General features: G+C 43.0%; 2 protein-coding genes across 8 annotated transcripts in view; both read left to right on the top strand.

The window, feature by feature from the left end:
• LOC109469993 (delta-like protein C) overlaps positions 1–14,046 on the top strand; it is a 62,262-nt gene extending 48,216 nt beyond the window's left edge. For all 4 annotated transcript variants that reach the window (XM_019768762.1, XM_019768760.1, XM_019768761.1 and 1 more), the window contains exons 5-7: positions 10,856–11,025; positions 11,596–11,815; positions 12,217–14,046. In XM_019768762.1, coding sequence (XP_019624321.1) covers positions 10,856–11,025; positions 11,596–11,815; positions 12,217–12,905 — 1,079 coding nt within the window. In that variant the 3' untranslated portion in view covers positions 12,906–14,046. The remainder of the gene's footprint in view (positions 1–10,855; positions 11,026–11,595; positions 11,816–12,216) is intronic.
• Positions 14,047–16,393: 2,347 nt separating this feature from the next.
• LOC109469997 (BTB/POZ domain-containing protein 17-like) lies at positions 16,394–25,690 on the top strand. 4 transcript variants are annotated; one of them, XM_019768770.1, is made up of 13 exons: positions 16,394–16,521; positions 17,413–17,792; positions 18,764–18,940; positions 19,345–19,434; positions 19,842–19,913; positions 20,117–20,356; positions 20,659–20,790; positions 21,625–21,828; positions 22,049–22,227; positions 22,850–23,060; positions 23,567–23,734; positions 24,664–24,809; positions 25,281–25,690. In XM_019768770.1, exons 2-13 carry the CDS (start codon positions 17,484–17,486, stop codon positions 25,462–25,464), a joined length of 2,112 nt encoding a protein of 703 aa, XP_019624329.1. In that variant the 5' UTR covers positions 16,394–16,521; positions 17,413–17,483; the 3' UTR covers positions 25,465–25,690. The 4 variants fall into 4 exon arrangements, with proteins under 4 accessions (XP_019624329.1, XP_019624328.1, XP_019624330.1 ...); XM_019768769.1 differs by having other exon boundaries at positions 18,764–18,952; XM_019768771.1 differs by lacking the exons at positions 18,764–18,940; positions 19,345–19,434; positions 19,842–19,913; positions 20,117–20,356.
• The last annotated feature ends 1,167 nt before the right edge of the window (positions 25,691–26,857 follow it).

Here is a 26,857-nt window from a genome sequence, read left to right as displayed (position 1 = left end):
TGACTGTCGGCATGCCCATAAAAAGCTGTCTCCAGTTTAAAAAGTTGTCTCCAGTTAATGGCAATGCTAACGGGTCCTTCCAAGAAAAGCGTACTTGCTCCGACTATCAAATAGAAACAACCTGAGGGATTTAAACTAGGTTATTATGTTTATTCTGACTTCTTGGCCCGACACCGTAACCTCACGATGTATCCCGTGGTTCCTTCATCACGTGACCCCGTCACTTCCCGACCCTCCCCGCGGCTCGGAGATTTGAAAATTACGATAACGACGGTTGAACTCTGGTCCCGGATCGTAAGAGGAGGACATAATGTACTTCTGCGATAATGAACATGAAGAAAAAGAGGCAGGGCAGTAACTATAAATGCCAGATTGTAATGTCCGTGATGAATGGGTGTGCTCATAACGCGACAGACGACCGCTGGATGACACCATAAAAGGCTTGATTTTTTCTCAGCCCATATAAACGGGCGAATCGGCTTAAAAGGTTTATATCGCCAAGAAGCTAATAAACCTGGGAGAAGGGGATCAGTCCAAGGCAGAGCTTCTATGCAAGAAGAAGGCTAAAACAAAGATCTTTACAATGTAAACAACAAAGGCGGGCGTCTCGCTAATAACACAAACTCATGTGCGGGAAACATGTCCTTAAAGATTTGTTTACTGCCGTGAAAGGTTCTGTAGATTCTTCTGTATTAACTTCAAACATATCTTTATCGTTTCTGCTCGGATAAGTGCTCCAAGGCACTCAAACGGTCCACTAGGTATCTCGTAGAGAACTATTCATCTTCTGTTTTTACAATGGCGAGCACAAAAGCCCGCGGACGGCTTGTCACTTTCCACCCCTTTAAGATTGAAAAGTTGATTAGTACGGCAATACGACCTTTTATGTAAGACGTGATGTTGCCCAGGGCGCTATTGAAGCTTTGATATGATGAACAGTGTGATCGGGTTCAGCTGCACGCTCACATTGCCCACATGACCTCGTTTGAAGTGGTTTTGGTACTTAAAATAAGCGCACTATTTCTTCGCGATAGATGTTTTTCGTTTAAATGCAAACAGGATGTTTCACTCGCTAGGTATGACGGGATATACACGCTGCCGTGACAGATGGACGTCGTTACCCGTGATTCCTTGCGGCTAGGATCATTGTTCCCTTGCCTGCAAAAATAAGCCGCAGTAGAAACATTCTTTTATTCTTTTATTTCGTCATTGAGTCATATTTCCTGTCTTCAATTTTACTCTCTGAGTTTGGTGCCAATATTGAACTGTAATAGGAGACTATTTAGTCGAACTGTAGTAGGAGACACATTAGTCGAACTGTAGTAGGAGACACATTAGTCGAACTGTAGTAGCAGACACTTTAGTTGAACTGTTGTAGGAGACACTTTAGTTGAACTGTAGTAGGAGACACATTAGTCGAACTGTAGTAGGAGACACATTAGTCGAACTGTAGTAGGAGACACATTAGTCGAACTGTAGTAGGAGACACATTAGTCGAACTGTAGTAGGAGACACATTAGTCGAACTGTAGTAGGAGACACTTTAGTCGAACTGTAGTGAGAGACAAGGAGAGAGTGCCCGGATGTGGGAGACACATGGCACTCGGGAGTAGTGTGTGTAGTATGTTAGGGCAAGGAAGTTTCCTTGCTTAGAGGAAGAGTAGAATAGAATAGAGCAGAGTTGTTTTCGCTCGGGTGGAAACTTCAGTCACAGTTTGGGCCGCTTTTCAGATCATTTCACTGTCGTCTCTAGTTTTCAGATCTCAGTATTGGTACAGAGTTAGGCACGAACCATTTGTTACAACTGTAACTGTTATATCCAGTCGCTAGGAAATATGGTAACCATAGATCTACCTACCTACTCCTGGACTGACATTACATATCGATTCAGCCACTGACAAGGCCGGCCTCCCAGACTCTCATTTGAACAGATCCCGAGAAGAGTTTCTCGTCATCGATTGCCAATAACACTCCGGTCATGGTATCTCGTCCGTTTGAATTAAAACTTCTGCGAGTGTAACGATTTCTCCGCAGCCGTAACGGCTCTTTTGGGAAATGAAAGAATCGCGAACATGATGCGAGTCATAGTAGCGTGTGTAAGTAATATAATCACCATAGCGGGAAAGCTGTATCAAAAGGGATGGCAGGGGAAGTTCATTCAAGGACGTCGCTGGCAAATCGTTCCTAATTCCAAATCCCGCTAGTTATCTTCGTTATTAGATAGTCTGCGTCGTCGTAAAGAGTCGTTAATTTGTCCATGTAACTTACCGATACGTTTATCATGGCTGGATATTTGCTTAGATAGAGTTTTTTTCTCCATAGACGACAGCAATATGGTCATAATGAGACTGTAATGCTGCCTCCTGTAGCTCGTATGGTAGTAATGAAACAGGTACTGTTAAGTACGTACGTTGAAAATATGCCATGGAATGCATGTCACGACGGTCGTAGATTTTCCTACGTGTGTGAAAATGGCTTAACGTTTGGAGATAAACTTTTAGATATTTTCTTCCATTTTGCTGCACAATTCTTTAAGATATATTGTACAAGCTTTTAGTCTTGATTTTGGGCATAGAATCAATACATGTATTAGTGTCAGTGAAATGCTTTAATTTTTTTTAGATTAAGTTTAGCTCCATCTATAGCTAAACGTTTCAGGACTGCACAAAACCCATTCTAGATCTTTACGCACACCTTAAAGTACGCGTAAATGTTTCGTTTCTTCACCTGGGTTTTCTTCACTTGCGCGTACCTTTAGGCAAACTTTATGGCGTGTTTCAAGATAAGTACGAACAAATCCAGAAAAGTCCTAAATCTAGAAATCTCCATTTGTAGCAGTATTACTTTTACCAGACCATGGCCTATCCAAAACGATCCAATTCAGAAATAAAAGTTTTCGGTATCTTTCTTTTGGGGATATATGTGCTGGAGGTGAGATTCAGTCGGCGTCAAAAGTCTGGGTTCTATCGGGCAGTTCTGTGTCCATGCTTCCGCCACGGGACGTTTTATCTGAAGCGAAATTTGGCCGGCGGACAAAGGAAAATAGACGGAACGAACATCCACTTAAACTCAAGACTCGGAAAGGGCCTAAGGGTAGAAACCACAAGATAAAAATCAGACTCGTCTTTAAGTTAGACCCTGTGGGACGAAAAAGATATCCGCGCAGCAGTCGGTTGGAACGCGAAGTTTACTGTTGTTTCGGTAGTGAATCGTCTGCAATGCTTTAAGAAGTCTTCTAAAGGAAAAAAAAGTAGCTATATAAAACTGTCAAACTGTTCTTTCGGTAGTGAATCGTCTGCAATGCTTTTGGAAGTCTGCCAATAGAAAAAAAAGTAGTTAAAACTGTCATACAACTGTTTTTCAGTAGTGAATCGTCTGTAATGCATTAACAAGTCTGCCAAAGGGAAAAAAAAACGAAGCTAAAATTGTCAAAATGACTTTTCTTTCGGTAGTGAATCGTCTATAATGCATTACAAAATCTGCCCAAGCAAAAAGCTTAAACCGTCAAATACTGTCAAACGACAAAGAATATTTGACCTAGTCTACTTCTGTCATGATATCTAGAAATATAAATTATTCAACTGCCGTGATGTCTTCCTAAAGCTAGCAATTCACAGTTGAGCTACAGAAGCTCTTAAAGTTGAAGCCAATGATACGTCACAGACAAGGTTTGAGCAATTTTCATGGGAGACGTCGGATCTGTCGCAACCTATTTAGTTGTTCTGGTAGTAATTTAGTTACATGTTGGTCTGTTTACTAGAGTACGTTGTGAAATTGTTAGCAACTTTGCCGCCATGACAAACTAGATGAGAAAGGCTAACGTAGTGAAAAAGAACTTGTCACTAATGTTTTCGCATATTATTCTTCACCAGTGTGCTGTCTGTTTGTAGGTACATGTACGTAGTAACATTGGTACACAAAGGAACTTTGACATGCTGTAATAGATGTACGTCATGTGTGCCAAATGAACTCCATATCCATTGATACATATGTACCTGCCCTGACATTTGATGGTGTCGTGTATTATGAATGACAGGAAATGCCGTTATAAAATCTCTATCATTTTACATTTTCAAATTACGTTTGCGATGGATGAAGATTGACTGCGACCTGGCCTCACATCCAGGTTATCTCTCTGTTGCTCCGGAGCGGCGAGCACCGTCCGAAACAAGATGAGCGGGCAGATAAAGACAGACGATATTGCACACGCCGCACAATCATGGGCTTGACCTTTCGCTGCCCGCCGTCCCGAGGCAAAATATGGCACGATTTTAATCTACTGCTTGATGGGATATGCATGAGTATGAATTTTAATGGCACACGGGGCGGTAGTCGTGACTAGGCAGCGGCGTGTGGAGTTGGTAGGAGGCTGTTTTCAGACAATGTACTTTGTCAGACGACGTTTTTTTGTTGTTGTGATCTACCGCCATGTGTCACGCGCGATGCATTGTGGTCTAGGAAATACAAAATGGCGGGTCACGGAGAGTGCACCCATTCTTAACAAAGACGAATTCCTTTCAACTTAATTAAAGTCTTCACTCTTTGCCAAGATAGTCTGGGGCAAGCGCCCTCAGGGTGCCAGAAAAATCAATTCGATGCTTAGTTAGGCAAACGCAGAGAAGTGGGTTGAGAGTCTGTCACCTTTCAAATCTTTTAGATCCATAAGATTTAAAATTGGAATCGACCTTAGAAATAAGGTTTTCTAAGTCAAAGTATAATTTTTCTGAGAATGTAATTCTCAAAAGAAAACCGCCGACTAAACCAAAGAAGTTTATATCCTAACATAAACTTAAGATAGGGCAATGCAACGGCTACAATTTATGATATTTTTCTTTACAGGCAAGACAATTACTTATCCATAAAACCCATAAAACACGCTTTATAGAAAATATATGTACGCAGTGGGGATTAGAAATTGGATAATACTGGGAATGAGGGTACTTTTTGGCTGACCTACTCCACATCTGTATTACCGCACATCACTGTTAAGAGCCAATGACACTCAGTCTTGATATTAGGCCATGTGGGTCGTTTGATTCTCAAATCAAAAGGAATGGGTTTCGGAATGGTCAGTGGGCCGTCTCCGGTGACTATAGAACCAGCATTATCTGCCGACCCAACCGAGCTTTTGGCGCTCGTGAAATGTCGTGATTATATATGCCTGCTTGGTCCAATATTGACATGCTCTCTGTGTGCAGGGGCAAGGGTCAGGGCAACATGGACGCGGACCTTATCATTTTTCAGCACGTTCTGTCAATAACCTGCAAGATTAAAATCCTTTATCCTCTCAGGAAATAGACTTCCTCGTACATCTTCCTTTACCGGTGGTGCCACGGGGGTTAGGCCGCGGACGTGGGGTATCAGGTACCGCGTGAGGATCCGTGCTTCCATCGGCGCGCTCAACTCACACGGAAAATCTATATCCATTTCCCGGTAATGCTGTGTTCTTGGTGGTGTTGAAATAGTAATTATCTCGCACGGTACAAAAAGGCACCGATGTGGAGAACAGTAAGTTGGAAACTCGGATACAATTTTACAGCCGGTTCCAAAACAGCTTCGGGGGTGAATGAAGTCTTAAATACCTGGAACTTCAAAAATAGATTTGTTCCAACTCCTTACACAATGTGTTATGTCAACGCAAGATGCAACGAAGATTCAAGGAAGATATTTTAAAAGTAAAGTGTTGCCTTGTTGATCTCATTTATAATGTGACATTTGTTGTATCAAAGGGGAAATTTAGTTTCATACTAATTACACTGGTCTCTCTCTCTTTCTGCGTCTGTCTCTCTATCAGCATCTCTCTCTATCTCTGCATCTCTCTCCCTCTCTGCGTCTCTCTCTCCCTCTCTGCGTCTCTCTCTTTGCATCTCTCTCTTCTTTGCATCTCTCTCTCTCCATCTCTCTCTCTCTCTCTCCATCTCTCTCTCTCTCTCTCTGCATCTCTCCCTCTCTCCCTCTCACACACCCTTTCCCACACCTTATACTGTTGTCCTTGTAGTGAACATCTTATTTTTATCTCGTTACCGTGTTTGTAAGTACATTGTACAACCATCAATCGTTACAACGGTTCACACAAGATTTCTAAACGGTCACTCCCCATCGAACCTGAATCCTTCCACGTTTCTATCCCGCGATCCCTTAGCCTCACCAAAACTGCGTAGTACATCATTTCTCAAGTCCAGCAACACCTCTCTTTGCTCGTGCCCGCTGTAACAGTGCTGTACATGTCTCTATTCCCAGACGGGAACTTCAAAGACTTCTTCTCCAATCCCAGCGGCTTGTGAGGAGATGGGATGAAAGCTGGGGGTTCGGGAGAAGGCGGTACTCGGTATTTAACCTCCTTTGATGTCGGGGTTGGAGTTCCTATCTCTCGTGCGGAGGGAGATCTTTACATAAAGATTTAGATCTTTTCCATCAGCTTGGCCCCCCCAACTGTGTTATTATCCTTCTGGTTTTATGAGTTTTGTGTTTCTAACTTCGCCGCTGAGGGGATTTTTTGAGATCATTTTATGATACTAATTTCACTGTTGAGGTTGTTTGGAGATCTTTTCCATCATCTTGCCCGGCTGTAATTATTTTCGGTGGCCTTAATTTACCTTCTGCTTCTTAGAGTTTGGTCCGTACGTTTAACTTCACCCTTACATTATGTAGCAAGTGGCAGGACGGAGTTACTGGATGACATGTCGATCAGTTGGTCTTAAATGTAAAACAATGTAACCTTATATTGTTAACTAATCCTAGCTGTTAAAGTCCTCCATTCTTTATCTGTATTACTACCTACAAGGAATGTGTGATTTTTAGGATCGTTGTTCGGTCCCGGCCCTCTGGCTAGATCACTGCCCATCTTTAAGGACAACTTAAAGCATGTGTAAAGACATACGCTAGGGATTTATCGTAACATTTAAGCTTGCTTTGAGGTGTGCTTAAAGAATGAGTTTTGTGTAGTGGATATTTCAGTTTCCTTGCTATAATTAGAGACTTGCTCTCTTCAGACTATGTAGAGCATAGTCAGTAGTGATACCCCTTGCAGACATCACTTCTTCCACTACTGACCTCCTTTTCTCCACACACCGAACGTTCATTACTGTTCGAAATTCAGTCCTAGCGATACTTCTCTTAAGCTTTAAGGACGAGGAATTTACAGTCGGATGAGCGCAGACGGTCGGTAGGTCAGACACGCTGTATTGTGATGCTACAGGCTTAAGGCACTCTGTCTCCGCGCACACAAAAAGAATCTTCGACAGATTCTGGCTTTTATCCTGCAGCCATGGTCACCTTCAGCACTCCGGCTCTGATCTAATCCTCTGGCAGCTTCCATCACAAGGCTATCGGCGCGGCTATTACCATATCCCCGAGACGGGCGATCGATCATCCGCCCCAAACTGTACGTAATAAGAGGGCAGACTGGGAATATATCATAGAATAAACTTGGGGGGAAAACAAATGGCGCCAATTTGATGATATGGCCGAGGGGACTCCTTGGGTAGGTTAGTGCATTGATCATGCGAAGGCCTTCGATGTTTTCCAAGTGCAATTAAGAAGGACGGGCGGTTCTTGACACGTGTTTCAAAACATCAATATTGGGGTGTTTGATCTATTTTTAAAGACCCTCCAGGTGTGAATATAACCACGCTAAATACAAAGTGAAGTCTGCTTGCGACATGTAGTATATGACATTTGACATGTTTCCGTGCAGAGAGGATTATATTTCCAGATCACGCATACGTTGTGCTGTAATCTCGCCTTTTCCGGCGTAGCCCCTTTAAGACTTTCTTTCGGGAATACCGGTTTTGGAAAAAAGCAATAAGAAGAGGAGATCCTCGGCTGGTAGACTTTAATCTGTATTGCCGCAGGTTAGCGCAGCAGCATATGCCGGGTATTACACTGCATGTTAAGACGCTCAATCAAGTCCGCCCGAACGGAAGAGCTCTGCCGTGTGCGCGGAATATATCATATATCTGCTTTAAACCTGAGCGGTGCCGAAAGCAAAGACAGTTCTCTATCCATGATATACTCTTAAAGTGTGTACTAGGCTCGCCGACTATGGATGGTTACCTGTGCAGTGGCTAAGCGGGTAGAGCTTTCGCCTTACATTCGGTAGGTCGTGAGTTCGATCCCCGGCCGAGGCATACCAAAGACTTTAAAATGGTACATACTGCCGTCATTATTTAGTACTCGGCATTTGGGAAGGAGTATGGGAATTAAACACACACCACTACCCGTGGAGTAGCCCTCTGCTGTAGTGATTGTACAACTGTGTGCTCAAGGGCTATACAACCGGAGATGGCGCCGCCCCTACCGCCGTTTAACTAACTGACTAACTAACTTACCAACTGACTAACTAACTGACTGACTAACTAACTGACTGACTAACTGACTGACTAACAACCGACCGAACTAAGGAACCAACGAACGAACGAACTATCTACGGTTGAGTAGAGCACGGGATGTGAGCTTACTGAACTCGCGAGGTTACGCACTACAGTGTATATATACATTTAATAAAACGTTACTTAGCTACTGTAGTTACAATAGTTACCGTAGTATAGTTCCCATACGCATCTTGCTACAACTTATGACTCAAACAAAAAGATGGCGAGCAATATGTTGCAACATGTCGGAACTTTTTCTTTTGTCTTGACCATTTTTCATGAATGGTTGGGTCGTCGCCTCATCAATCAAAAGTAACGCGTTGTCTCAACGCTGACGCAAACATACCGCGACTGTACGTCAGTCCTACTTCGGTTTGAAAAGTTCAGCATAAAAAAAAACGTCGATGTTTCTCTGTCTCTTGCATCATTACGACTTCAAAGGGAAGCTCCGCGCAAGCGGGTCCCGGGCCGTGGCGAAAGGTCGCCCACAAACGAGCGCAAAGGTCACGACAGGGAGGTTAGGATTGAAAAAAAAACAAGATGGATGAACATTTAAGTATTCCCGTGTGCGAATCCCTTTGACTCTTCGTACCCTTTACCGCGGTATATAGCCTATGGCTATGACGTCTTCTACATGGGAATTGCAAAACATCTGTAGTGGCGAGATAAAGAAATCGGTGACCTGACATGTTCGGGGCAACTGGAGCGTAGATCATTCTTTTTGTGGAAAGGTGAAGGACTGGTGATGAGATCTTGCTGGCTGCGAGACGAAATAAAAGAGATCAAGAGATTTCGACAGGCTATCGAATTGTTGAGCTTCTTTTGAAAACAAGTGTTATATAAGTAATATATACTCTGAGCGTAGCTCATTTTTGGAGAAGTTGAATGAAGGACGGGTGATGAGATTTTTTGGTGAGACGAAATAAAAGAGATGAAGAGATTTCGACAGAGTATGGAATTATATCACAAAACGTGAGCAGTCTTCTTTAGAAGACAAGTGTTATATAAGTGATATATACTCTGAGTGTAGCTCATTTTTGGAGAAGTTGAATGAAGGACTGGTGATGAGATCGTGATGCGAGACGAAATAAAAGAGATGAAGAGATTTCGACAGACTATCGAATTGTTGAGCAGTCTTCTTTTGAAAACAAGTGTTATATAAGTGATATATACTCTGAGTGTAGCTCATTTTTGAATAAGTTGAATGAAGGACTGGTGATGAGATCGTGATGCGAGACGAAATAAAAGAGATGAAGAGATTTCGACAGGTTATGGAATTATATCACAAAACGTGAGCAGTCTTCTTTAGAAAACAAGTGTTATATAAGTGATATATACTCTAAGCGTAGCTCAATTTTGCAATTGAACTGGCGATGAGAATTTTGGGCGAGACGAAATAAAAGAGATCAAGAGATCTCAACATGTTATCGAAGTATATCACAAAATCGTGAGCAGTTGACTTTTGAAAACAAGTGTTATATAAGTGATATATACTCTGAGCGTAGCTCATTTTTGGAGAAGTTGAAGGAAGGACTAGTGATGAGATCTTGTGGCGAGGCGAAATATAAGAGATCAAGAGATTTTGACACTCAGGTTATCAAATTATAGCATAAAAACATGAGAGCAGTCCTTTTTTCAAAGCAAATGCAAGTGTAATATAAGATGGACAATCATTTTCAAGGAATGATCTTGTTTACCAAGTCACCAAATGGTAATGAGAGGTCATCTGAGTTGGTAAATTACATAATGAGAAATAAACTATTTCCTAATTAAAAAAACGACTCACCGGAATTTTCGTGCGATTCTCTCAATCTCCATCACCTATGCACACACGTGATTTTTCGGCGACGGGGGGCGGTACCGACTTCCGACGAACTTTGACCCAGTGCTGACGTCACGCGATTCGGTCGAAAATTCCGGCTAGTCAGTTTCTTGAGTTGGAGAAGAGTTTATGCCTAATTTGGTATCGGTTATTGTTAAAGTCAGAAGGATGAAATGAACTCGAAAACTCCTCTATCAGAGACACCGAGATTTCAGTACCAAGGACAGGGCAAGCTATAAACAGTGGCATAGTCGAACTCGCAGACCCTAGGGGTGGCCTGTTAACCTAACCTTTCTGACAGTTAAATGTTGAACTTTATTCCAACACAACAAGTACAGAGGGATCAAAGTTTTAGCGGCCACTGTCGCCTTCATCAGGATAATTAATGACCAATCACTTCCGACCGTAAACTCGCGAGAGTTACGGTTACAAACACGTGACCTTATTCACACGAGGCTTTACGGATACGGGACGTCAGCAATCGATCAAAAGTGCAAGGGAGTTTATATCGTCCACCGTCTCTATTAACCGATGACTGGAGTGCCCTGATATGACCTTGTATGTGTTGGAATAAAGTTCAACATTTTACTATGATTACTACCAACATAGATGAACTTTTATGATAACATTTCTGTTTTTTTTTTAAATTATTTTCACCTCAGAGTTGGACCCGTGTGACAAGAAGCACCCTTGTCAGAACAACGGCACGTGTCTGGACCGGGAGGACGGCGGGTATGTCTGCCTGTGCCCCCGGGGTTACAACGGCGTCGACTGCGAGGTCAGAGTCACCGACTGCTCGGCCATTGCCTGTCTCAACGGCGGCAGCTGCATTGTAAGTAAACCTCGTTATATGGTAATCAGTGGTACAGAACTAGTCATCAGAGGTTGTAAGCAGTGGTCTGTTGTATATTCTCTAAGCAGATTTTTTGGTGGCTGCAGTGACAGTATCAAATTGGCCAGGCAGTATCCATTTGCCAGACAGTATCCAATACATATACCGTCACCCTTGGCCAACTTGATACTGTCTTTCCGGCCACCAACAGATCTAACTGCTTGGATATCATATGTTGCAGTCACTCGGTGCTTTACAGGCCATGTTAGCAATCTAAATGTCAGAGCAGAATCGGTGATTCTACAGGTAGAGATGACGATCGAAGTCTCTGTCAACAGAAACCTCTGTCTTAGTCTCAGCCGGTAGAGAGCCTGATCTTCCGGTACAACCTTCGAACCAGTATTGTTATTAAATGTTAACATTTTAGGATATGTTGGGCAATAATGTTAATTAAGTTATAGCTGCAGACTTCTCTGCCGAAAAGAAGATTAAAAACTGCATGAAAATATGTAGCATGAAATTATTGTTTAACGGTCTTCTCTTCTTTTTTCCCTTCCTTTTCACTTGTAGCTGACGCCAGCGGGATTCCGGTGTCTGTGTCCGTACGGTTACACCGGGTCCCGCTGTGAGACGACTTTCCAGATTAACGAGTGCGAGGAGGGGCCATGTGAGAATGGCGGCACCTGTGACGTCACTTCCGACGGCTTCAAGTGCCGCTGCATGCCGGGATTCACCGGCCCGAGATGCGAATCGCTCGTCAACGAATGCCTCTCTAACCCTTGCCGGAATGGTAAACTTAATTTGATATAATTATGAACTGCCCAAAATTAGGGCCCTGTGCCTGAATAAAAAATGATTATTTGATAAATTAAGAAATATAAGAAATACAATAAGAAATAAAGAGACTCTTTTTTACATAAACAAGTGTTTTGGTGACCGCCTGTCACCTTCCTCGTGGCATTGTAGATATCTTTCCCTGTTTCCGTGTTGATAACGCATCTATAGCAGCAACACCTGTGCTGTACAATGTGAACCAGTTAAAATTGCCCTGAGGAAGGTGGCAGACGGTCACTGAATCGTCGGCTGGTTGTGTAAAAAGAGTCTCTTCATTCAGTGACTTACCAACCCGATGAAACTGTCCAAGGATTGTAAATAGTACAGTAAAAAACACATGTATATGTGTTATTTCAGGGGGTCATTGCCTGGACAGTATCAACGCCTTTATCTGCCGCTGCCCGCCGGGGTTTGTGGGGGAGCGGTGCGAGGTGGACGTGGATGACTGTCTGACCCGGCCCTGCCTGAACGGAGCCACCTGCACGGACATGATCAACGACTTCCACTGCGCCTGCGCGCAGGGCTTCACGGGAAAACACTGCCACGTCAACGTCGACGACTGCGCGAGCCAGCCCTGTCAAAATGGCGGCAGCTGCCAGGACGGCGTCGGCGAGTTCGCCTGCACGTGCGCGATCGGCTTCAGCGGGGACCTGTGTCAGTCTGCAGACGACGACCACGTTTTGACACCCAAACCCATACAAACAGGAAGAACAGTCGTGAAGGCACAGAACACCACGACGGAGAAAATGTTACTGGTACACATCTACGAGAAGGAAAAGACAGTCGAAGTGTCCCAAAACGCGCTGAAGGTTGTGAAACTGATATCGTACTGCGTGTTGGGCCTGACGATCCCGTGTGTGGGGTTCATGGTGGTTATCCTGGTCAGGAGAGGCAGGAAAGGCTCCATACAGCGGAGGGCTGATGACGTCAACAACCTCAACAGAGACATCGAGGCGCGCATGCTCGTAGAGGAGCCACAGTCTCCCGAGAACAGACCGCAACCTGCAAAGGAAATAAACGTCAACAGAGACTCCATGTTGATTTGAACATCGCGCAACACCATGTCGTGTATACATCACCACAGGTCCGAAATGTATAGCCTCATAAGCCATCACTTCTATTCTGATGCATAGTCAAAACCATCAAAAAAGAACAAGATACACATATGAGATTGTCGCGAAAACTCACACTGACTGAGAAGAGCTAAACCGGCAAGGAAAAATAGGATGGAGACAAGAAAAACTGTACTAGTAAGTCTAAAGCCATGCTTTGCAGAGGACAAGACAATGTTGATGATCCGTCTGTACATTTCAAATACTGTCACAGAAACTGGGTGGTTATATTTCAACATCCTTCAAGATCATCGCACACACATGCGCAACAAGCCACGTATAAGAAGCATTGCCACCCCTGAAGGACACTGGGAAAACAAAATGGCGGACTCGATTGCAAAGGTTGCCGGGAAGAGGAACACCCATATCGGAGGGTTGCCTTTTTTTACATCATCGATTTAGCATACAAACTTACATAAATAACGTTCTTTCAACAATGTCAGCATTGTCAGGGAACGCATACATTTGATGGAGTTTATTGGTAGTCTGTATTGTTGAGTCATCGTTTCTAACGCTTGCTCGTCTTTGAACAATCACACGTTTGAGTGCAATAGGAGTTTGTTCAAGAAACAAATAGTCGGATGAGCAGTCTTGAATGCACCGGTTGGCGTTGTTTTAGTGCATGCATAGTGAGTGGAAAAATCGGCCCAACGCTCTTCTGAAACCAAAGAGAAACATATCATTTTCTCTAGTAGAGAGATGTTGAGAAGTAGAGAAAATGATAAACAGTTTATTTGTTTGATGTAAATACGTTGTTAAGTTATTGATTATTCCATAGGCATCATTCATAAATTTTACTCGGACAATTCACGATATTTTTTGTCTTTAAGATTATTTATTGTATGAGATTGTAAAAATGTGATGATATTTTGTCAGTACTTTGAAACTGAGTCACTGCCTGACTTGACCATATTGACCGTACTGCCACGATCTTAATTTATTGTTAACGAGGAATATTCTGTACATAATTGGTGTTTGGTTAGCGGTAGTGTCGAGGAAAATTCCCAAAGGGACAGAGGTTGTCAGACAATGATGTACATATTGGTGATTTTGAATAAAAGCGCACTGATTTTGCTCACAAACCTGGTGTTGTTATGTCCAATATTTCTAACACTTTATCATCTTGCTCTAAAGACGAAGGTCACTATTATTAATGACAATGAACTGATATTAATAAAGGCATCTAATGCAATTTCAGGGTGGCAAAACAAAAATATTCTGGATAAGGAAATCTGTCTGATATTGATATTCGCTACCATTGCATTGCTCATTGTCATCATAATTTCATACTTGAAGTGTTTGAAATAGACCAAAAATTGACGAACTGCTTCTAATTCTATACACGCTGTCGTAGACTTCGCGATTCCACCTAGCGTAGAATCTATTTTAGAACTAGGGCTAAACTATTACAACAGATGTACCCTACTACCTCAGACGCAATGTAAGAATTACGTTATCAAGTTACCGCAACGTCAAACACGTGTTTTTTTACCCTTTGCGTAGGTAGCAGCATGACCCATAACATAAAGTTCAAGACATTTAGAATTGTCAGCTGATGGTTGAGCAAAGAGGTTTATAGGAAAGGCCAAATACGCCCAGTGTGTGAACTTGAGATAGCAAGACGTGGCACATGTCAAAAGTTTGTTAGAACATTTCTACGAAACTTCTTGTATTGGACGATATGTTGAAAAGCTCGTTAAATGGATCAAGAAGACGAATTCTAGTAGAGTATGTATGGTAAACTCGTTCGGCCATACGCAAATCTGTCATTGTTTCTGGCTCGTTGCGATTAACTCGTGGCTCCTCCCGGGTATCTCTGTCGGACAGCTGGTGCAGGATAATTGAAGTGGCGGATTTGTAGGAACACGGATCTTCTTCCAGTCGGTTGGAACGTGGCCTAATGACGACTTGCCGCGGCAAGATATGTGTGCTGGCGCTCCTCAGACATTTGGTCATCCTGCACGGAGGGATAGACGGGAGGGAACGTGCCTGAAATGTGTAACAACACAACAGTACGAAAGGTATACATGTACTGCAATTTTGATAGATTTGTCAGTATACACTTTCACATTGTTCCGGCAGGCGGCGCTTTTTCATGTGGTACTAGTAAGTGAGGAACCAGCCACTTTTGAATGTTTGTTATGTACGAAACCCGTTTATTTTTTTCACGGTTCTCGTTGGAAGTTTGGTCAACTTTGCTTCAGAATAATATCTTTTCCGACACAACATTTTGAAACAACTATAGACGTAATGTCATCCTTAAAGATGCCAATATGACCTTAAACTCTATAACTATGTACAGTACACCATGCACAATACAATACATATCATATTACTAACACAACATTTGAAAGCTTAAGTTGGGATGTTTCAAAGTAATGAAAACCCAGACTGTCTTGTCACTGCTTTCGTTTACATATTTTCCTGGTTTAACTATCATTGTGTTCTGTATGTAATGTAATATTAGTAGCTCTGAGCGGCAAAACCTGTAATGTGCCGACGTGCTCAAGCTATGTACCTTCTACTAAGGGCAAGTATTGAAGACGTCCTGCTGACGGCCGCTAGGGGTCCTCACTAAGCCGTACACCATCCATTGGCGGTCTGAGGGACGCTTGTCATTGAGAACACAGCCTCATCTCATAACATAGTGATTTCATGCATACATTACAAGAGAAATGTGCAACAGGTACACAAGCGGTGCGTTTCGTGTTTAAGTAGGCTTAAAGCGTGTTTGAAACCTCACTAGATATTCGTTTCCTTTCTTGCTGTGTGTATTTTGTGATGGTGCTACGGTTGGGACAGGGATGTATGTGTAGTAATAGCGTCAAATTTGGGGTCTAATTTTTGTTTGATTTATAGCAAGTCTGCATTATATTTCCGGATTTGCAAAGGAAGCGTAAAGATATGGAATACAGTATGTTTACGTCGTATTTAAGCACACTGAAAGGTGACGGAAAGGCTTAATTTGCCTTCAGCAGCCTTTACGAAGTCGTAAAGTCTACTGAAATGTTTCTCACCTTTAATACTTCTTTACATACTGCGGAAAGTTTTTCATGCTGTGATTTTTACCTAAATAAAATGTTAAGTTCTTCTTTTGTGACCATTGTTTATCCATTACAAGCTCAAATCGCCCTGCAAGCCGCTTTTCATTGAGGTCATGAGTACTAATAATTTTCCTTGTTTTGAAACGTGACCGCGAGTATGACCGACCCTACATACACACACACAAGGCTGGCAGAATGAACGAACTCTCCCCCTTTACCGAAACATTCCCTGCCCGTCTCCAAGAGGGCCTGTCCCGTGCATGTACTCCCTTATAAGTTCCCCTAACCGTGTTTATCTGCGGCCCAGCTGCTCACAGGGTCAGCGGCCTTCGAAAATACGATCGGCATGTTGCAAGAGCTTCGCGGCGCCGTGTTTCCAGCTAGCTTATACGGCCGGTAGAGTTTGGAGACCGCTGCATACAACTGGAACATCACCAACATACTTATACAGTAGGGCCTCTATATCTACACACAGAAACGGGTACTGACAGTGCAGTAGTCTGAGGGTATGTACGAATTCCTTCTTGGTTTGATATAGCAAAATGGATGCATTATCCTGTAAGGATACTACATCTTGTGAGCGCGCCATGAGACGAATGTTGAAGCGATGACAGTAGGGTATGGCTAAAAATGGACATGGAACACGCCGGCGAAAACGTGCCCGCTGGCGTGTTCAAATGTTTTGGGTGTAGATAAGAACGTATCATTACAACCAACCCCAGCCGGGAGACTGTCTGGCGTACATACAGTGAAACGTTAGCGTTGAAACAACATCTTTTGTTGATACTTTTAATAGATAATATACAGCTTGGCTTACTGATTCTGATGACGACACTCAATTCTCGCGTGACGTCGCGAGATTTGCTTGACTTGGGACAACAAAAAGTACAGTACAAGTATTACGATGATGACAGCACTCATTATAGAACTTTTGAAAGTGTTTGCATGGGTAAATAAAAAGATCACCAAAAAGTACTAAAGAGAGGCAATGTAAGGAGATTCTGTGCTTTTATTCTGAGTTTAAAAATAGCCGGCTCGAATCCCCATATGTGTGTTTAACGATGTGAAAGGTCTTGACCATACGGCATGCCAGTAACATAACATAGCGGGGCTGGAGTTGACTTTGGAGTTTCAGTTGTTTGACAGCGACATAAAAAGACTATCACATCGTTCTCACCTTACTATTGAAACATAGTTTTCATCAACGAATCAGTTTCAGAGAAAGGATTCGAAATTGCAATGTAGAAACATGTGTATCAACATCATTCTATGATTTGTTGTAAGATGTATTGTGATGTTAAAAAAGGATACGTCCACTGTCCTATATGGTATGAAATTGTGACAAATTACTCTGCTATTAATATTTGTCTGACTGGTGCGATTTGTTCCCTTTCCAGTGTTGTGAGTAATGGCATCGGCCTGTACCAGAAGACCACATCTCAATTAAAACAAGTAAGAGTTTTAAAAAATGGCCATGGCGATGTCTGACCCGGCCAGCCCGTCACCACCGGCAGTCACCGGGACGCAGTCCCGCCCCTCCACGGCGGCTGACTCCGCCATCTCCGAGACGTTTGACGACCAGGACGGCACCCTGTGTTACGGGGACGAGCGCCAGGCCCTGACGGACTACACCAAGTTTTTCAACAACCCCTCCATGAGTGACGTCAAGTTGCGGGTGGGGGACATCACGTACAACGCTCACAAGATGGTCCTCATCAGGTCTAGTGACGTCTTCGATAGGATGTTGAGTGGCGAGTGGTCGGACTCCGCAAGAAAGGTAAAGTCGGAACAATATATGATTTATTCACTTTAGTGTACTTTATTTGTAACGTTACGTAGATTAATTCATTTGTATCCACGCTGTATGTATAGCTGTAGTAGACCTTATAAAATTCGCTGTACTTTCGTTGTGTATATTTTGATATACAATGAAAAAAGATACAGCGACTTTTTGCAACACTTCTAGTACAGTACTAGGTGATTCACAAATGAGATGCAGCAATGATGCATTGTGGGTAACATGTCAAAGCTTAATGCCCCCCTTCCCGACGTAAACAGATCTAATTCCATGAATGAATGGATGAATGAATGATTGATTGGCCTCACGTGTTTTGTTTCACGTCTTACGTCTTCTTGGGGTCTTTGCATTTGACACTGGGCATGCACATTGGTATTTGTGAACCACCTAATACTTATCATACCTGATCATACGGTAAGACTTGTCAGATTGTCTTCGAAGAACAACATAAGTAGTGAGCTAAGCAACACAGGTAAGGTTAATGCGTTTCAAGTCAAGCGTTCACGGAAAACCTCCCAAATAAGTTTGATAGAAGTATTTTTTCCGGATATTATCTAACTATGCACAACACTTTAGAGAAATACTGAAAGAATAATATTGAGTATGGTATCAGCTTGTTCAGTTGTTTATACTCGTCTTTTCAATGGCACGTGCACTTGTGGTGTTCACGCTGAACTTTCAACGTTGTTACAGAAATATAATCTACTCCTTTCCTTGTAGTACATCTGCTCAAGGGTAACAAACAACATAATAACAGAATAATAGTCAACTAGTAACGCAGACGGTTTTCAAACCCAAGGCTAAAACATCCCTTGTTCTGCCCCATACTATCCCAACTTCTGTTTGTCTTCCCTGAATCACTTACACACTATAAGCACGGAAGAACAGTCTGTAGCAGGATAGCGAATATTAGAGAGTTCGGGTCTTTGACTGGACACATTTGTCTCTAGGCCGAGGCCGAAGACATGTCTCTCGGGTCCTCCGCCACGTCCAGTGACGCAGAGACCCTCAAACCCACCGCCTCCGACCTGGACGCGGACGAAGAGATCGCTGCTATTCTATCCATGGCGCCAGGGGGCGTCCTGCTACAGGACATTCAAACGGGAGACGTCGATAGCCCAGAAAAGGTTCCGTTCGCAGTAACCCAGAAGTATAAACAAGACAGAATAGAAGATTTTTCTTCGTCGACGTCGTTGCCTTATATTCTTATGTTCTGCCTGTCTATCCGTTTTTGTCAACTTTTTTCTTAAAATTAATAACTAAAACAGTAGATCAAATAACACTCCTGTAGTTGTTCATTTTTCACAAATGATAAACCACCATCGAGTATCACTAACCTTTAGAGAAGCATTTCTAAACTCGCGACTCGCTTCAGTAACTAGTTGTGCTCCTTTCTATATATGTTCTTCACATTCATACTCACAGGCTAAATACCTATACATCCACTACGCATCACAACAGTAGTGGCTCGGTGTTACATCATGAGATGGTTCATGTTTGTGTGTTTGTGCTGTATTGTGTGATGTGGCAGGTTCTACCTGTGTTTGAAGCTGACGACAGCTACCAGGACACCTCCCTGTCCTCGATAGTGGACGAGCGGGGGTACACCTGTCTCTACCAGGTGCGATGTTTAAAACAAACAAACCTTACAGCTGTTTGTGGGTGTATAAACTCTTAGCGAAGTTGTTTTTTTCGCATACAATGGCTGCATGCATATCGTTATGTTTACCTACACAGAAGGAAAACATTCTGTTCTTGCTCTGCTACTTCTTCCTCCGTTCGGAACAAATAAGGTCAATGGCCTGGACCAGACGGCTGTCACCATGGTAACTGGTGCTGTAGCAGACACCCTGTGGTGTTAGATTACATTATGTAGCAAGTGGCAGGACGGAGCTGGTTGGTCACCATGTTACGTTTTAGAGTAAGTATTACAGAGCAGTAGCTCGAAGGCTAGACCATGTGAAGGTAAACATGATCTATTTGCTTTGCAAATGTTACAAGTCTTGGTCTTTTTGTGGTGTTTCCTAGTCCGATGCGGAGGGTGGGGTTACGGAAGGGGCGGTGGGTGGCTGTGTTGAAGGCGGGAAAGATGTCAGAAAGGTCAGAAAACTTTCCACGATTCTGTTTTCCGCTTTTCCATCTTGCTTTCTTTGCAAGTTCATATAGCAGCTGTTCAGTGCATTTCTCTCTCCGCCATTCTCTCAGTAGCCATTATAGTTGAAAGGAAACTGTTGTTATCTGGTAGTTATATTGACTGATCAATAAATGATAGTTGTGGTGAGAGAGGACTCTCTTTTATACAGATATATCAGTCTATTGAAGAGTCCAACTCGCAGGTGTTCTATGATTGCCAAGATGAAGTTAGTGTGGTTGACAGCACGGCGGACATTCCTAGACAGCGGTCTGAGAGGGGCCGGGCGGACGGGGCGCCTCCGGTACCCGAGCGGAGATCACGGCCGGTTAGAACAGCCAAGCCGGCCGATGGGCCCTCCCTAGCCGTGCCAACAGTCAAAACCGGCCCTGGAGGAATTTTCTTCAGCGAGGTTGTAACAAGCATTTGCTTATTTTGTCTATAAAATTGCCTGCGCCAGATCTAGTTTGTGACGATTGTCTTGGGTCCTCGTTTGGACCTAACCTATGTTGCCGCGAGTCATAACGCATGCGTGCTCTCCAGGATACGGATGTGACGTCATCAGTCTTACGTGTAGGTTTGCTGCGTTCTAGATTTGTTCAGTCTAGTCAAACACAATTTCGTAGATAGTTGACTTTTTACCAATAATTTTTTCGCAATGTTTTTCAACTGAAAAGAGGTAAAGAAAGTGCCTCATTTTTTCGAAATCACTAGGACAAGAAAGCCCTGGAGGAGCTGTGCTTTTCGTGCAACAGTTCGGACTATTCGGACGACGACTTCTCGGAATGTTCGTTCGACAGTGCCATAGCGTCGTCCTCAACGTTTATCTTCGACGAAAAGAACCAGGTATTGATATTGAACCCCCTCTACAACGTCTGGATCTAATTAGTCTGTAACTTAGGGTACAGTGGCGAATTTAGGGCCACATCCGTTACATATGTTATTTTTTTTAAACTCTAACTGTCGTCAGACGTTAACGTTGAGTTTAGCGTGAACACCACTATTTTTATTGCTAGGAAATAAATATTACTCATAAACATCTCCTTGACGGATATAAAAAGAATATAATTGGCGGGAGGCCCACTGCACTAAGAGGTAAAAGGTTGTGAGATAAAACATTTCATACGCATTTTATTGACGATGCTTATATTCACGCGCACCACTGCAACATTATTTCTTGTGCACAGCCTTTCACACCCTATAAAATAGGTGCACGGATTGTTTTTGATGTAATGTATTTTTGTGTGACGACATCTTTCAGAAGCAAGAATCTAAAGGTTATTTATGAGAATATTGCCATGTTAATGCAACTAGGTTGGTAATTCACCGTCAGGTCTATTACTACATAAGGTGGCTAAAAGTCATACAAAATTACACTGTCATCAGTCATAGCCTGGTATGCAATGTACCGCAGTTTTGGTGGGTTCTCTTCGGGCCTACAATAGTTCTCCCCGCCGCCCAGCTCAACTAGGCTCCCCGGTAAGAATTTTGCACGACGGGCACGTGGACTAATCAACTCCCATATTGCAAAACCGTCCTATCGGGAAGCCTAGTTGAGCTGGGCGGGGGAGGACTACTCCAGGCCCGGGGAGAACCTGCCCAAACCGCGGTATGCGTATACTGGACACCGGGCTTGCCAATGTATGGATTTGAAGACTTTTTGTCATCTTCTCTCAACAGGAAGTGGAGTTGATCGAGCCTTACGAGTGTATCGAGGTTTTCCCGCGGTTCCTGAAGTTCCTGTACGGGTGTCACGTCGTGCTGAACCGGGAGAACAGCCTGCCCGTCCTGGTGCTGGCCGACAAGTACAACGTGGCGGACCTGAGGCAGGTCTGCATCAGGCACGCCGTCAAGCAGATCATTCCCAAACTGCAGCTCAAAGAGGTATGCAAATTAGAAACGGTTGGAAATTTGCATTTAAATGTCGGATTCAAAGCGGTAGACATAAATCACATGAGAAACATCAGGTTAAAACACTAAAGTATATTGACAAGTTCTTCATTCAACAACAAGTGAGTTTTTACATCCGAAGTTTCAGTTGATATCCGTCAAAGTATCTTCATTGAATCTGCCATATCTTTGTACGTTGTTTCCGTTTTTGCAGGTGTTCCACGTGTGGTTCCAATACGCCACCAAATGCTACCACAAGCCTCTGATCGGCGCATGCGTGCAGGCCCTGGCGGGGCGGATGGATGACATCATGTCGTCTGACGAGTGGGAGCAGGAGTGGACCAATCTGGACCAGGAACAGCTGGTGGAGTTCCTCTGTAGCTCCGACCTAAGGTACAGGGTCTCCTATTGGTCATAGTGTAGATAGGATAGCGCCTTTAGCGTCTGAAGTTAGAAATGCAGTTTGTGGCATGAAAGAGTTTTTCTGGACCAGGTGGAGTTCCTCTGCAGCTCCGACCTAAAGTAGGCGACGGAACTTTGGTCTCCTATCGGTCAGATTGTAGATATAATAGCGCTTCTAGCGTCTGAAGTTAGAAATGCAGTGAAAAAATCTGGGTTTTGTGAAGGCGCAGTACGTTCTAATTTGATTTATTTTTAGGGATTTGTCGTCTGTTTTAAGAGTGCGTAACGCAAAGCTTACATCGGATCAACTCGCCATGTTACTGGTCCTGATAGACGTTTGTTGTATTTGTTTCAGGATAAAGGACGAGTTTGAGCTGTTCCCGTGCTGTATTTTACAGGATAAAGGACGAGTTTGAGCTGTTCCCGTGCTGTATTTTACAGGATAAAGGACGAGTTTGAGCTGTTCCGGTGTTGTATTTTACAGGCTAAAGGACGAGTTTGAGCTGTTCCCGTGCTGTATTTTACAGGATAAAGGACGAGTTTGAGCTGTTCCTGTGCTGTATTTTACAGGATAAAGGACGAGTTTGAGCTGTTCCGATGTTGTATTTTACAGGATAAAGGACGAGTTTGAGCTGTTCCGTGCGGTAGAACGCTGGCTGAACGCGCCCGGCCACCCCGAGCGGCGGGAGAACCTGGAGGTGCGGCTGAAGGTGCTGCTGCAGTACATCCGCTTCCCGATGATGGCGCCCGAGCAGCTGTGCGAGGTGGAGACCAGCAAACTGGTGCACAAGTTCCCGCATCTCTTTGTCACCCTGCTGCTACAGGTAAGGCCAGGTTGATTTGAAATTTATAGATGGCATGAATTTTCGCCTGTTTCAGAAAAATAAGTTTTCAACCATACTGTAAATTGTACAAAGCAGCTGCAAAATGAGCAAATATACGCCGTAAAGTGCAAAAAAAAATATTGGAAAAAGACCCTAATGTCGTACAATGCCACAATGAGTTCCACAAGGAAAGAAGAAACTTTAGAAAGTGTTGAAATTGTCCCATATATCCCAAATGCGTACAATAGCATATAGTCACAAAATGTTACTCTTGTGTTTCTCCAGTTCATGAGAAGAAACCAAATTTACTTAATAATAAATTTATCTAATTGTAGTTACTTGACGTCGACAATGTACATATGTATTGTTTTCTGTATTCCATATCCTTTGTGACCCGTACTTAACCCAGTGGGTATGTGTGTACAATAAACTGCTGTTATCTGGTCGTTTATTATAATTATATTGACTGATTCATTCATTCATCATCATAACTGCTTCTTCCCCAGGCCTACAAGTTCCACTGCCTGCCCCTGACCGGCCGAGCAGCCAATAAGGACTTCCGTACGTCCAACTACCTCCTGAGGAACTACACCGCGCTGGGGTGGAACCACCGTGTAGTCATCAGGGGCTTCCACGAACTGGCCAAGAACTGTGAGCTCACCTCCCGCTTCCAGGTACATCTACATCTATAGTATACTGGACAAGACCCTCATGGGGCATTACGTCCAGGTGCACGACATTGTGCGGCAGACGTGAATGGTGCTCATAAAGTGTGCGGGCGAACAGAAACAAATTTGCGCTAGTGATTTATATACATGGCCGCACTGACAATCCTGAGTTACAGCTGGGTGTTGGGGAGGCCCATGTACTGGGCCAGCCCCAACTTGAAACCGTCACATGTTGGTGATGTAACAATATGTGGATGTAAACTGTTCCACTCACCGATCGTACATGGTCATGGGATCGGCAGTATAGTTACCTCCATGAAAAATGGAGGTTTTGTTTTGGCATGTTTGTGTTTCTGCATATTTGCAGTCAGCATAACTTTAACTTTAACTTTAAAGGTGCCCATTTCAGTTTTTAGGCCTGAAAACCAGTTTTGTTCAAAGTCAATATTCTAGTCACTTATACTCACTAAGTTGAAGCACTACTATCCCAATGTACATCGACATTCATGAAGCAACTGAGGCTGAAAATTGTTACGAAAAATTGTTACGGGGGGGGNGGGGGGGGGGGCTCATCATCCTGTGTGATTTTCGGGGTAAGACTCTTCAGGCTTGTTTCTGCGCACAATGTTTGAAATACTGATGTTAAAGTGGGGCAGCACGTAGTAATATCATATCGTAGAGATTGCCTTATTCAGAATATTACAGTTTTGTCGTCCTGGAATTTTTATGCCTTTAAGAAGGCCTTTATGAATGGTGATGATATTTGGTTTGCTGGATTGGGGGCCTTAGGAAGACAAACGTCATGGCCAAACGTGGGCCTCCTGGTAGCTGCCCTCGGTACTGCAGTGGAACTTAAAATGAAACGTTGCCAAAGGATAGGACTTTCACATATAGAATATATTAATACGTAATTTGATTCACCGTATTCTCTGCAGACACGGGCATCAGCCTACCCCCAGACTGTGTGGGATTGGGAGTTGAAGATTTTCCCCAAAGGCGCCACCAACTTCGACGAATTCCGCGCGGTACTGCAGGCAAACCTGATCCTGGACCAGTGTCGTCCCATCGAGTTCTACATCAGGTCAGTGTGGTTCTCTCGTATAAGGTGTGACATACATCGTGCACCACGTACGATGTTTATATTTTCTCAAATTACCTGCACTTCCTTCTAAAATCGCCAGATGGGGATAATGCCATCTTGAGCCACAGCTATACCATAATACAGTGTACGTATGTGATTCTAACATTATAGACTTCAAATATCTTTATCAGGTTTGACACAAATCATGCATCACGTACGATGTTTACCTTTGATCAAATTTCGTGCACTTCCTTCTAAACCCGCCAGATGGGGATAATAATATCTAACTTTATCTTGAGGTACGGCTACACCATTGCAATATGTGATTTGAACAATTTAAACTTTACGTCTACGCACGACTGTGTCTACAAACGAATTTGATTTCAACAAGTAAATATTATTACTATTATGAGAGATATCTCGTGCATTACCTGCCTTATTTCTTCTTCCTTTCTTACAAAAAAAAAACAGCCTGGTAGACAACGACCAAATTCTTCGTGCAGTCGCCGGCAGAAAAAACTTCACCAAGTCCCGCTACACGGCGGACACGGAGATAGAGAAGGCGGTGTCGCTGGGCGAGCTGAACGCACCGGATTCCGAGCTGCTGTGCGGGGCGAACGTCATCCTACAGATCATGATCAGACCTGTACAGTAATTAGAAGCCGGAAAGCCATCGACGTATCAATAAGGCCATGCTGATTTGATTATATGGATGACATCTCCGAAACTGATGCGAGCGTGCGAGAAAAAGAAAACTGCACATTTGCCTTCAATATGAAATCTAAGTGGCGCAGATAAGGCCATGATTATATGGATGACATCCATTTTTGGCCATTTCCAACAACAAAAAAAAGAGTTTTCAACCATACTGTAAATCGTACAAAAAAGAACAAAAATGAGCAAATGTATACAGCAAAAAAAAAAAAAAATTCGGAAAACGATACCAATGTCGTAGAATGCCAAAATCAAACGAAAGTATCAAGAAATTGATTTGAAGAGTAGATTATTCGCCATACCACACTCTGTAACATTTGTTCAACCTCCATGACCACGTAGTTTTCATAATGAAAGCAACTTTTTTTGGCCAAACTTTTCTTTTATTCGCACGCTCGCATCGGTTTTGAGGTTCCCAGAGGATGTCATCCATATAATCAAATCAACACGGCCTAAATACATAATCAAGGTTCAGTTGAACCTTCTACAGTTAAATCTCATTGACATAATCAATTGCAAGTCGGCGTGGCCTTAATACCTGGAAGCCAAAAAAGGTGCGAGCTTTGGGATGAAATGTATTCGTTGTATACGGAGTCGTTGTATTGCTTTTACAACATTTGTATCGCGTCGTAGTGTATATGAAGGGTATGAGAAGGACTGGCGTTGCAAAAGGACAGCCGAATATAGCTTTTTAGTATCCTGGGTGTATGGCAGCAGTCATGTGTTTTTGGCAACGCCTCTGGAACGTTTCCTCTGTGTGAAATACTGCGATATGGTTGAAAGGAGTTCAGAAGGTACAGGATTTGAGAGTTTCTGAATGGTATAGTGATATGTTTATTCAAAGTTATGTGAACTTAATATTAATGCAATAAATGTAATGGATTATGCCGAATAGTACGTGATATTAATAAGTACTGTCAGTATAATTTTCGGTTATGGCTATCAATTTGCTTGTTAAATTTCAGAGAAAATATTTATTATGATAATAGTATGTCATTCTTTCCAAGAAAATACAGATATCATTGGTTGTTCATATAGTTTTAATGCTATTATAGTCTTTTTACGTACTAAGAGGACATAGAAATGAAGAAACACGGCGCAGTTTCCAGCAATTCTTTATATAGTATCATATTAACATGTTAATAACAATAATTTTATTAGAACCACACGTATGTATATACGGGTGCTGAACTGCAAAATCACGTGTAAAAAAGAATGAAGATACAGAATGAAGATATACATGATCACGTCGGTAGAACGTACTGCGCCTGTGCGAAACCCGGATTTTTCACGCTTTTCGTTGGATGGTTGGTCAACGTACATTGCATCAGAGT

This window comes from Branchiostoma belcheri, unplaced genomic scaffold (genome assembly GCF_001625305.1).
Source record: "Branchiostoma belcheri isolate BF01 breed outbred unplaced genomic scaffold, Haploidv18h27 scaffold214, whole genome shotgun sequence".
In the NCBI taxonomy this organism is placed as follows: Eukaryota; Metazoa; Chordata; class Leptocardii; order Amphioxiformes; family Branchiostomatidae; genus Branchiostoma; species Branchiostoma belcheri.
The sequence above is the reverse complement of the archived record's forward strand: the minus strand, read 5'-3'. Positions and strand labels throughout refer to the sequence as shown.

Bases quoted from the DNA above. Each gene is read 5' to 3' on its own strand.
- LOC109469997 (XM_019768769.1), top strand. From the start codon at position 17,484: ATGGCCATGGCGATGTCTGACCCGGCCAGCCCGTCACCACCGGCAGTC. The intron at 19,914-20,116 runs GTCAGAAAACTT...TCTTTTATACAG, and splicing joins GCGGGAAAGATGTCAGAAAG to ATATATCAGTCTATTGAAGA. The intron at 22,228-22,849 runs GTACAGGGTCTC...TGTATTTTACAG, and splicing joins CTCTGTAGCTCCGACCTAAG to GATAAAGGACGAGTTTGAGC.